The sequence below is a fragment of the Suncus etruscus genome, chromosome 7 (genome assembly GCF_024139225.1).
Source record: "Suncus etruscus isolate mSunEtr1 chromosome 7, mSunEtr1.pri.cur, whole genome shotgun sequence".
Classification (NCBI taxonomy): Eukaryota; Metazoa; Chordata; class Mammalia; order Eulipotyphla; family Soricidae; genus Suncus; species Suncus etruscus.
This window is the reverse complement of record NC_064854.1, coordinates 94967955-94980357: the sequence shown is the minus strand read 5'-3', so window position 1 is coordinate 94980357 and position 12403 is coordinate 94967955. Positions and strand designations below refer to the sequence as shown.

The 12403-nt window shown below is 39.0% G+C and overlaps 1 protein-coding gene across 6 annotated transcripts in view; it reads right to left on the bottom strand.

Annotated features, from left to right (window-relative positions):
• The window catches only part of NCOR1 (nuclear receptor corepressor 1), a 170247-nt gene that overhangs the window by 16931 nt on the left and 140913 nt on the right, over positions 1-12403 (bottom strand). For all 6 annotated transcript variants that reach the window (XM_049776733.1, XM_049776734.1, XM_049776738.1 and 3 more), the window contains 6 exons: positions 10274-10483; positions 8219-8368; positions 6890-7009; positions 4229-4394; positions 3543-4036; positions 4-129 (listed from right to left, as the gene is read on the bottom strand). In XM_049776733.1, the coding sequence (XP_049632690.1) occupies positions 4-129; positions 3543-4036; positions 4229-4394; positions 6890-7009; positions 8219-8368; positions 10274-10483 (1266 nt within the window). The remainder of the gene's footprint in view (positions 1-3; positions 130-3542; positions 4037-4228; positions 4395-6889; positions 7010-8218; positions 8369-10273; positions 10484-12403) is intronic.

Here is a 12403-nt window from a genome sequence, read left to right as displayed (position 1 = left end):
TACTTTCTGCTTGATTTGTCTTAACCTCTGGTTGATATGCCTGCAATTTTTCCTGAAGTGGTGCAGGAGAACTCGCAGGACTTATCACCTCAATAGCATCATTAGATGTTTCATATCGGTGTGAAGACACTTTAAGAAAAAGAAGAATCTTGTTTTAAAGTTAATCCTATGAAAAGTTTCACAAGTTCAAGACTATCAGATCTCTTTGAATTTTCACTTTTTATTTAGAAATCGTCAAAAAAAAAAAAAAAAAAAGACACACAAAAACTCAGGTTAGTGAACAAGTAAGCTCAATGAACTGTTGTGAAAAGTCCTTAGGTGTTCCTAATGTTGGTAGGCTAGCAGAATAGAGAACAGGTTTGTGATCTCCTGAGAACAGGAAAAAAAACCCCACCAGGAAACATTTATTAGAAGACACTAAACAAATGACAGAACAGATCTCTTTGATTCACTGTTCACTGTTTCTGAGGATTTAAATATTGTGAGATTGCTCTTTGGAAAAAACTCAGGCTATAAATATCTTCCATTATTATGAATACAAGACTATATGTTAAATAAGATGTAATAATTTTCTCAAAATAATCAGTAATGCTGATTATTTATAAAAATTATAATTATATAATATATACTTATAATAACATTATGTTTCAGCACCTTTTATTTTTGGTTTTATGGCCATACTCAGTGGTGTTCAGGGCTCTGCACTCAGAAATTGCTCCTGGCAGGCTTAGGGGACCATATGGGATGCCAGGATCAAACCCATGTCCAGCCCAGGTTGGCAGTGCACATGACAAATGCCCTACCACTGTGCTGTTACTCTGGCCCCTCAGCACCTTCTTACTTGTGAAAATAAATAGAAATGGTAAAGAATGTATGAAGGGACACCAATTCATGCCTACTGGCAGAAGATGAAGATGCTTGTAAAAGAGAAAAGCGTTTTCTGAGCTGCCAAGCAGACAGAGGGTCTGTGCACCAGAGTACAACAGGCAGTTTTTCCCAGTTCTAGTAATAGCCTCAGAGGTCAGAAATAGGGACAGGTAAATGTAGTCAACTGCTTGACAGCTTTCTGACTTTTAGAAAGTTCCTTGATCTAAGATGCACCAAAGAATATGAGAAAACTTTCAGAAACTCAAAGATAGATAACCCTGGGGCCAGCAAGATAGCATGGAGGTAATGCATTTGCCTTGCATGCAGAAGGTCAGTGGTTCGAATCCCAGCATCCCATGTGGTCCTCGAGCCTGCCAGGAGCAATTTCTGAGCATAGAGCCAGGAGTAACCCCTGAGCGTTGATGGGTATGACCCAAAAACAAAACAAAACAAACAAAAAAAGATAGGTAACCCTGCTTGGATCTACAAGTGTGAATAGCCAATAACTCCAAGATATATGTAAAAATGTTGAAATGGATACTACTTACTTACTTTACTTTTTTTACTGTACTGTACGTACTTTACTTACTTACTTTTTTTTTTTGTTTTGTTTTTGGGCCACACCAGATGGTGCTCAGGGGTTACTCCTGGCTGTCTGCTCAGAAATAGCTCCTGGCAGGCACGGGGGACCATGTGGGACACCGGGATTCGAACCAACCACCTTTGGTCCTGGATCGGCTGCTTGCAAGGCAAACGCTGCTGTGCTATCTCTCCAGGCCCACTTTTACTTTACTTTACTTACTTACTTACTTTTACTTTTACTAACTAACTAACTAACTAACTAACTAACTAACTAACTAACTAACTAACTAACTAACTAACTAACTACTTACAGGCTCCCCTTCTCCACTTGCCCTCTACTAGACCAGGTCATAAAAATCAGGAGAACAAAAATATCTGTTTAGTGGGATGTAAATTATCTTTGAGAAGCTAAATGGTAATGTCTTTTGTGCCATCATTATTTAGATTCTAAACATCCAAACTTTGCTCAATACATTGAAAAAAGAATGGAAAGTCAAATGGCTAAATTTTTTTTTAATATTGCTCTTGAATACTTATAAAGTGAAGATGCTGTGCATTAGCTTCAAGAGAAAGGAAGCTATGCAGAGAAAAAAGTAAAGATTACTCTGAAATACTGCAGGTAGCCCCTGAGCTTCATGCAAGTAATGTGGCCGGTGATTGAAACAGAAAAGCAGCACATTTAGAACCGTGAACACTCAGTAAAGAAGCCAGATATTTTATTTCCAGACTTTCTGAAAGTCAGAGTCCTAGCAAGATCTGGTTTGTGATACAAAGTGAAAAGAAGTGGTTTCCAATTATAAGGGGAATTTTGTATTACAATATTTAATAAACTGAAGGCTTGATTACTATGTGAAAATAACTTCCCATAATTCATCTAAATATCAACCTCCTTAATTAACAATTTTCTGCATGTGTAATGTCTTTTAGTGAAATTTCCTACTTCCAAGCTAAAAAGAAGTCCTTAAACTATACAACAGACTACTGACATGCCTCTTCCCTTCAAAAACCTCAAATATATTCAAATTATGATTACACAAGTGGATGCATGGAGATAAAGAGAAAATCACTTTGCATGTAGGTGCATGAGAAGTCATTTTTTTTCCATTATGTATAGCTCTACTTAATTTTTAAAATGGTATGAAGCTTGCTACAAGGAGCAGCAAGTGCAGTTAAGGATAGAGAAGTTTCTGACAGTTGGAAATGATCACTCTAGACAAGAGCTGGATACTGAAAAGGGATAAAGTGACATGCTTGGCACCCATTCATTAATAGTAGTTTGAGAGAGAAGAGACAGAGACAAGAGAGAAACAGAGAAGCAAAACTGCCTGCCCCAGAAGACAGGCAGAGGTGGAGAGGTGGGAGGAATATGGGGGGACATTTGTGTCATGAAAGGTGCACAGGTGGTATACATTCTATGACTGAAACCCAACTATGATCAATTTTGTATCCATGGTGCTAAATAAGAAATTAATAAGTAAAATGATATCTTTTTCCTAAAAATCAAAAGTGGTCTTACTTTAAAAAATTTGTAGATACAGAGGAATTAGGAATGAAATAGTAGAAAGTATGATAAGCATGTATCTAATCCTGTGTTTAATATTAGTCTTAAATTAGTTTAAATATTAATTTAATATTAATAACATTAATATCAGACAAAAACAAAAATTATTTTTAGAAAAAGCATACAAGACATTTGGGGGTTTTAGTCTAAATACTGAACCACATACTAGAATGCTCTTTGTAAGAAATTAAGCTTCAGTAACTTAGAGATTGATGATCCATGACCCATCTATCACCTTTCAGATGCCTGAAAGTAGTAATAAGCTCTATCTTCTGCTGTCTACTTCTGTCTTGATAAAGGGCATACATACTTTTATCATGAAAAACACATGGAATGTCTATTTAATCTCTGATATTTAATCATAAACTAGTAGAGACACTTATGGTTTTACTTCTAGCCACAAATCCTTTTCTATTAATATTTACTACCAGGATTAGGTTTTCCTTTATATCATATTGTTTTAATTTACCTAAAGAATAAAGTAATTCTTTACTCTGATATCACATTGCAAAACTCAGATTGAGATACATACAGCTACTAGAAGAGTCTGAACTTTGAGAGCCACGGTCCTTTGCATCCTTGTCCGAGGCAATTTGCCGAGTGATGATCACATCTATGAAGTTAGCTGCAGTAATGGTAGTCTTCCCTCGGGTCCTTAGCTCTTCCTCATATCTGGATTTTGGAGGAGGCCCTTTATCTTTCCCAGCCTCAGAATAAACTACTGAAGAATGAGGCTGGGGCTTGCCACTTGGAAAGGCTGAAGAAGTGTACAGACACTGAACAGATCTCTTCTCCACCTCCATGGTTTTCTGCTCTAGCTGCTGTTGTTCACTACCTGCTGCTGACCTGCTTCTCAAATTTTCTTCTAACCTGGCAGCTTCATGCTTACTCTCTTTCGTTTTGGAAACATCCATCTGCGGGGCAGAAGCTGCAGCATCCACAAGAGCAGCCAGGGCATCTGCAGCAGTGTTGTAACGGGAGGTTGACAGATTTTGACTTATTGAAGGGCCCCCAGCAGGCAGCGGCCTGTAAAATCGAAAACAAAACAAATTACAATCTATGAAGGAAAGGTTCTTTCCTGGAAGGAAGAAGTGGGAAGACAAAAGATAATATTGAGCAGGTAGAAAAATTATTGCAATACTTAAGTTACTGCAGTCAAAAAATTAAAATCTGAAATCTAAGATACTATTTTGTTCAAAATGGATATGTCATACTTACATGATTCGTAGCTGAGCACTTGGATCCAAAGGTGTTATTACACTGGTTCCATTGGTTCCCTGAAAAACACTGGGCCTCTGTTGCAATATAGTCTCTTGGGCTCTTACTGAAGGGGATGGGGAACGCACATAACCATGACTGCCAGGTCTGCCAGGCTGTTCTGAACCTGCCGGGACAAAAAAGACAAATGGAAGTAAATCAAGAAGCATTTAAGGATTTTTTGATTTTCCTAAAGACAAAGGAAATGAGTCAAGAAACTTCATATCCTAGTTTATCACCTTCTGAGACAGAAATGAGTTTGGAAGTTTCCCAAATTAAAGATGAAAGGAAACTACAGTAATGTAGTTTGTACAGTAGTTGTACAATAATGTAAAACGTAAGTTTTTATTTTTGTTTCGGGGGGTCGTACCCAGTGGTGCTCAGAGATTACTCCTGGCTCTGTGCTCAGAAATCAATCCTGGCAGACTTGGGGGACCAGATGGGTTGCTGGGGATCAAATCCAGGTCAGCCATGTACAAGGCAAATGCCCCATATGTTGTGCTATTGCTCCGGGTCCATCATTTATTGTCATTCACATTTGTTTGTTTGGGGGGTACACCAGGTGATGCTCAAGGTTACTCTTGGCTCTGTATTCAGAAATTACTCTTGGTGGTACTTGGGAAATCCCTATGGAATGCCAAGGTCAAACCCAGGTTGGCTGTGGCTAGTAAGAATGCCTTACTTGCTGTACCCACTGCTAGCACCCCTCATTTCCACTTTTAAATAATATATCTACCTTGATTCCATAGAGAAATAGAGATAACAATAATGGGATCAGGCAGATAGCTAAAAAAGTTAGAACAATTATATGCTGGAGACCCAGAACCCTAGGGTATATTCAAAACAAAGAACAAATAAATGTTTCAGTTTAGTACTAATAGAAGTATATAAGCTTGTTAGATTTTTTTTTTAAAAAATTAATATCTTGGGCCCGGAGAGATAGCACAGTGGCGTTTGCCTTGCAAGCAGCCGATCCAGGACCAAAGGTGGTTGGTTCGAATCCCGGTGTCCCATATGGTCCCCCGTGCCTGCCAGGAGCTATTTCTGAGCAGACAGCCAGGAGTGACCCCTGAGCACTGCCGGGTGTGACCCAAAAAAAAAAAAACCAAAAAAAAAAAAAAAATTAATATCTTTTTTTTTTTTTTTTGGTTTTTGGGCCACACCTGGTAACGCTCAGGGGTTACTCCTGGCTATGTGCTCAGAAGTTGCTCCTGGCTTGGGGGACCATATGGGACACCGGGGGATCGAACCGCGGTCCGTCCAAGGCTAGCGCAGGCAAGGCAGGCGCACCTTACCTTTAGCACCACCGCCCGGCCCCAAAAATTAATATCTTGAGGCCAAAACCTAGACCTGGATTCTATCTCAGGCACTACTAGCCTCCTGACCTGCTGCCTCATGCTCCTTAATGCATTTCTTATGATCAGAAACTCATTGATTTTCATTATGTATAAATAATAGGACAGACACACAGGCAGAAAGACACACATTCTTTAAGCTTTCCAATCACTGAATTAAGATAAATCCTCAAAAACTATACTACTGTGTCAGATATGAAGACTAGCTTTTGGGCTCTTTATAGGGTTATCACACTGATTTTAGAAAGTTTTTGTCTAATATGAATGTGACAAACTCTTTGCAGTACCTACCTTTCTGATAGTGTTTCTTGTTTCTTTTACTTCCACTTAAAATATCCTTCCCAATAACAGTTAAAGGCTGGCCTCTCCTCATTAACTTTCCACTTTCTGCTTGGAATTCCCATTCAGTCTTAATTCCAAAGGAACTCTAGAACTCTACAATCAGCATATTGCCAGGCTCAATCATACCCAATAGCTGGGGTAAAATTAAAATGATAACTTCATCATGAAAACATCATATTTGTATTTAAAACTGATATGAGTCACCTCACTCTCTATTTTTGTTTTGGTAGATCATCGTAAAATTTTTATTTGTAACAAAATAATTCTAGTTAATGTCAACTTAATCTTGACAGTATACAAAAACCTGTCTCTTTTTGGGGGGGCTAGGGGTTTCACACCTGATGGTGCTCAGGGGTTACTCCTCGCTCAGCACTCACAAATCACTCCTGGCAAGTCTCAGGGTACCATATGGGATGCTGGGAATCGAATACAGGTCCATCCTGGGTTGGCCACGTGCAAGACAAATGCCCCATTGCTATGTAATCTCTCCAGCCCTTAAGCCTTGTTTTTTTTTTTTTTTTTTTTTTGGTTTTTGGGTCACACCCGGTGGCGCTCAGGGTTACTACTTCTGGCTCTGTGCTCAGAAATCGCTCCTGGCAGGCACAGGGAACCATGTGGAATGCCTAGATTCGAACCACTGTCCATTCTGGATCAGTTGCTTGCAACACCCTACCGCTGTGCAATCTCTCTGGCCTCTTAAAACCTAGCTCTTTTATGTATTTCTGCACACTTCTTTCTGGTGAATCACTTCAACTTCTATTAACACTTTTACCAGTATCTCACTTGCTAATATTATTTTCTGCTTATAATTTGTGTAATATTATTTTGGCATTCCCCCTATTTTGAAGGAAGACAGCATGTGGGGAGTAAACTAGAGTTGTCCAATACCTTGTATGGATAAAATGAATAAATTTATGTCACTCACCTGGCCGAAGGTAGAGATCTGAGGACACTGCAGCAATCCGTTCCCGCTCCCGCTCCCGCTCCTTCTCCCTCTCCCGTTCTCTCTCAGCACTTGCTGCAGCTGCAAGATGTGTTGAGTGTCCTATAAAATATAAAAATATACAACTTGAAGATAAAACTATCAACATGGTAGTTTACACTAATTTTTAATTTTTTTTGTGGCCACTACTTTTGGGCTATATCTGGTGCTGTTCAGGTGTTACTCTGGCACAGTGCTTAGGGGTTCTTCTTGCACTGCTTAGGGACCAAGTGGTTCTGGAAAGCAAAACTGGAACTGATGCATGCAGCCTTTTGAGCCATCTATTGGAACCAATTTTTATTTGTTTGTTTATTTTGGTTTGTGGGCCAACCGGTGACACTCAGTGCTTACTCTTGGCTATGCACTCAGAAGTTGCTCCTGGCTTGGAGGACCATATTGGATGCCAGGGATCGAACCGAGGTCTGTCATGGATTAGTCACATGCAAGGCAAATACCTTACTGCTGCGCCATCGCTCCGGAACCAATCTTAAAATTTTTATTTTTGTTTTTGGAGTGCACATCCAGTGGAGTTTGGGAGCTACTCCCAGTTTTATTCTCAGGCATAATAAGAGTGTACATGGGGTCAAATCCAATCCTCTCAAATAAGGGATGAGCTCAAATTCTTACGCTATTTGTCAAGTGTGCAATTTTTTATTTATTTATTTATTTTTATTTTTTTTTTGGTTTTTGGGCCACACCCAGTGGTGCTCAGGGGTTACTCCTGGCTGTTTGCTCAGAAATAGCTCCTGGCAGGCACGGGGGACCATATGGGACACCGGAATTCGAACCAACCACCTTTGGTCCTGGATTGGCTCCTTGCAAGGCAAATGCCGCTGTGCTATCTCTCCAGGCCCAATTTTTTAATTATTAAAAGCTGAAAATTTGAGATGTAGGTATTTGAGATGTTTATTTTATTAAGAGTTTTGGATAATAACTGGACCATAAAATTTTCCCTTTTTAGGATATCTCTATAGCCATGTTTTACAAAGTAAACAATATTAGCCTGTGGGCTGATGGAATAATACAGGGAGGTGTCATTGAATACAATGTGCTTAAAGAAGGTAGTTTCCAGGGAAGCACTGAATGATTTCTCAAGAGGATAAGAGTCAAATAAGTCTGGGAACCCTTGGTCTGAACTATAAACAGAATATAGGAATTATTATTCAGACTTAAAGAAAAGCCAAATCAAAAACACTACCCAAATACCTTTAAAGGTTATATTTATAAACACAAGCATATTGGTCATATCAGAGGTGCATGAATGTCCCTTACCTGGAGACACTGAAGCAGAGTTGTATGGCCTGGGAGGGAAAGTAATCTGAGTACCAGGTATATAAGTGATTCTGTCCATGGGAGGTGTACTTGTTCCCCCAGGATGAGGCACTAAAATTGCTGGAGGCATATTGGTGAGGTCAATGATTCCTGCTCAACAGACAAATACAAAAAAATAAAGGATATGCCCTCTTATTCTGTATTTCCACCATTCATTCAACAAGTATTTCTCCAGTACCTAAGATACATATAAAAATTTCATGTGCCGGTTTTGATATGACATCCTCATAATGAGGAAATGGCAACAACTTGGACTAAGAGCAGGTTGTCTTACCTCACCTCCTAACGATCAGATGAATTCAGAAGACAGGTCATTCTTTGATTGGTATAAAAGCCAACTTCAATATCTACAGAAGACTGACTGTGATAACCATGACTGGGCAGAACTTATCCTGGGACCAATAAAAGAAGACCCTAGTCTAGGCCTTGGCCTATGATCTGTACAACAATCAAGATCTTTAACTCCAGATCTGAATGAGACAACTGCAACCGAACAGATCTTCTGGAAACACAAGGAAAGACTCTATCCTATGCTTCATCCTAGGATCGGGGCAAAAACCAAGACCACCAAACAACTACAGAAGACTGATTAAAACAATGATAGAACAGGACTCCAAAAAACCATAAAGAAAGATTCCATCCTAGGCTTCATCCTTTGACCTGTGCAAATACCAAGATCTCTAGCTACAAAGGCAGGAATTTATCATCAATGATGGAGTGGAAAGTTTCCAGACACCACCAAAGGACCAAGGGGAGTAAAAGAACATGTATGGAGCCTGTAGTTATTCCCATGACCGTATACTTCAAGGGCGGAGAAATCCTGTATCTCTTAGGACAAGAGAATTCCCTTTCTAATTTCCCCAATATTTACTGTACCTATGCAAGATAAAAAAAAGAGAGAGAGAAGCACAAATTAACTTTTTTTTTTTGGTTTTGCTATTGTTGTTGCTTTTTTATTTTTTCCCGTGGGTTTTCTTTTTTGTGTGTGCTTTGTTTTGTTTTTTATTTCAGGACCATGGTTATTGTGTGGTTGGTGTCTTTATTGCTGTGGTGCTCTTTCAGTTTTTTGTTTGAATTTTTAAAAAAAATTTTAGTATTGTTTTTTTTCCTTCTCTTAAACTGATATTTATAGCCTTTAGAAGGACTCCTCCCATTTTTTGCTTGTTTGATTTTTGCCCCATTTTATTTTGTTTTTTTCTTTTCTTCAAACAGAACCACATAATTTGAACCATCTTATTTCGCCTCACAAATTGAGGGGGACAGTTGTATGAACATTAAGTAGAAATGAAAAAAAATGATCACACTTAAACACCAACTCCAAAGCCAACGACAACAGAATCGATACCCAATCTACAACATGCTAAACACAGAGGGGACCACTTATACTAGCAACCCGGGTAGTAAAGGAGGGGGATTTGGGATGCATGCAGGGAACAGAGGTAGAGGAGGACAACATTGGTGGTGGGAATTCCCCTAATTCAATGTCACTAAGTACCTAAAAAAAATTACTGTGAAATATTTGTAATCCACTTTGGTCAAAATAAAAATTAAAAAAAAAGAAAAAAAATTCAATGCAATTTTGTTTTGTTTTTGTTTTGTGCCACATTCAGTAACGCTCAGGGGTTACTCCTGGCTATGTGCTAAGAAATTCTTCCTGGCTCGGGGGACCATATGGGACGCTCAGGGATCAAACCAAGGGCTGTCCTAGGAAACGCCATACTGACTGTACCGCACGGTTCTGGCCCCTGTATGCAAATTTTTTTTTTTTTTTTTTTTGGTTTTTGGTTTTTGGGCCACACCCGGCCATGCTCGGGTGTTATTCCTGGCTATCTGCTCAGAAATAGCTCCTGGCAGGCACGGGGGACCATGTGGGATGCTTGGATTCGAACCAACCACCTTAGGTCCTGGGTCGGCTGCTTGCAAGGCAAACACCGCTGTGCTCTGTCTCCAGGCCTCCCACCCCCGCCATGCAATTTTATCTGCAAAGATACATACCCCTTGTTGTTGGGTATGGAAGACCCAGTTGCTGCTCTCGTGGGGAGAGTCCTCTGGCCACATCTGGACGCAAATTTACTTGCATCTGCTGTGAGGTAATGTAATCATTTAGAATTGTTTGTCTTGTGTTCTCCATTGCATAAAGCTGATATTGACTTGGGTAACCTGGAGTTGGTGAAAGCTGTCTCTGGAACAGGTAAGCAGCAGCTGCTGATGAAGAGAATGAGAGAAAGGCATTTAATCTAAATAAAATTGACCAATAATTAACAGAAAAGGTAAGGATAGAAACAAACTTTGAGAATATGCACATACATTTAATATGCACATACATTAATAATGACGGGGGCAGGGGACTGTCTAGGAAAATGCTATCAAGATTAAGTGGGTACATTTCAGACCTTTGATTTAACAGAAACATGAAATTAGATGTAATAGTAAAGGTAAAAGAGAACCAGATGAGATATGATTAATAACTTTTAGCAGCAAAACAATAAGAAGCTAAAAAAAATTCTGGTTTCAACTTCCATCTCTGCAATATAACTTTACTTATTTTTGATCCACACCATGTGTTGTTGCAGCACTTTTGAATTAGTATATATTAGTATATTAGAATAATCACCAGACTCTATCATTAACTTGATATTTTTACTTGAAATATCTGAATGTTAACATTTGAGAATTAAGTTGGTTTTGTAGTACTGAACATCCAATAAAATACAATAGAAATCTTTAAAAACACATTCAGATAAACAGTAATTTTACTATCCGAAGGATAAAAAAATGATAAATCTTTGAATAAATTTCTACTTATTTTTTATTTTTTTCTTTTTCTTTTTTTTGGTTTTTGGGTCACACCCAGTGATGCTCAGGGGTTACTCCTGACTATGCACTCAGAAATTGCTCCTGGCTTGGGGACCATATGGGATGCCGGGGGATCGAACTGTGGTCTGTCCTAGGTTCGTGTGTGCAAGGCAAATGCCCTACTGCTTGTGCCACTGCTTCTGCCCCTGAATAAATTTTTAATTAGAGCAGAATAAGCAAACTTTTCTGTATGGGCCAACAGTAACTACTTTAGTCTTTTGAACGATCAGCTACTCTGTCACTGTAGGGTGACAGCAGTCATAGATAAAACATCAGTGAATGGTCACAGCTGTTATCATAAAATGTAACAGAAACATGGGCAGTACGATTTCTCCCTCAAGTCAATGTTTGGCCACCCTAGGTAAGAAGATGACACAGGATACATTAAGGGACAAGTTTGAAAAAAGAAATCAAAAGACCCAGCCCCACCCAGGCAACTACTGGCTGCTAGCAAGTAGTGCACATTTTATAAAAGTGGCAGCCATTAACGGGCAGATAATCAAATCTAAAGAGGAAGTAAAGTTTTGAAAGCACATACTAATTAAGTCCTGGTCACTAAACAGATTACCTACCCATATAAAAATCTATATGAACAATGTATAGATGGAGGACTATCAGGCTAAGGCAATACAAAACCCCCGATTGCTACCCCAGATCTCCTAAAATACCATGAATTTGAAATCTGAAGCCTAGCTCTCCAAGATACACAACAGCAAGATTCCTCAGAAGAATAGAAGCAAAAAAAAAAAAAAAAGAAAGGCAGAAAAGAAATCACATCAGTAATCACAGATATGGTAGAGGAAAGCATCAATAAAAATAGGGGAAAAAAGTTTACAACCAGAATAAAGGAGCTGAAGAGGTATAGCCAGCAGCTAGTACATTTTCATTGCATGTGGCCTATCCAGGCTCAGTCCCTGCATATGGTACACTAAGCCTCACCATGAGTCAACCTTGAGCACTGCTGCATATGGGCCCCAAACCATGAAACAAACTTACAAAACAATGAAGAAAGCATGAGAGATTTATTTAAGAGGAATAATAATCAAATCATAGGCTTATAGGTTTTCCAGAAGAAGAGCAAAGAGGAAAAAGAAATAATTCCTTTATGCCAGTATGTTCTTTATATGCCAATAATTTGTACTCCTCAATTAAAAGGCATACAGGTGCCTGAATGGATCAGAAAATAAAATACAACCTTCTGTTGCTTATAAGATATACAATTGGGCCTTGATGATAATCTCAAGGCTGGAGAGATAGATCAAGAACAGA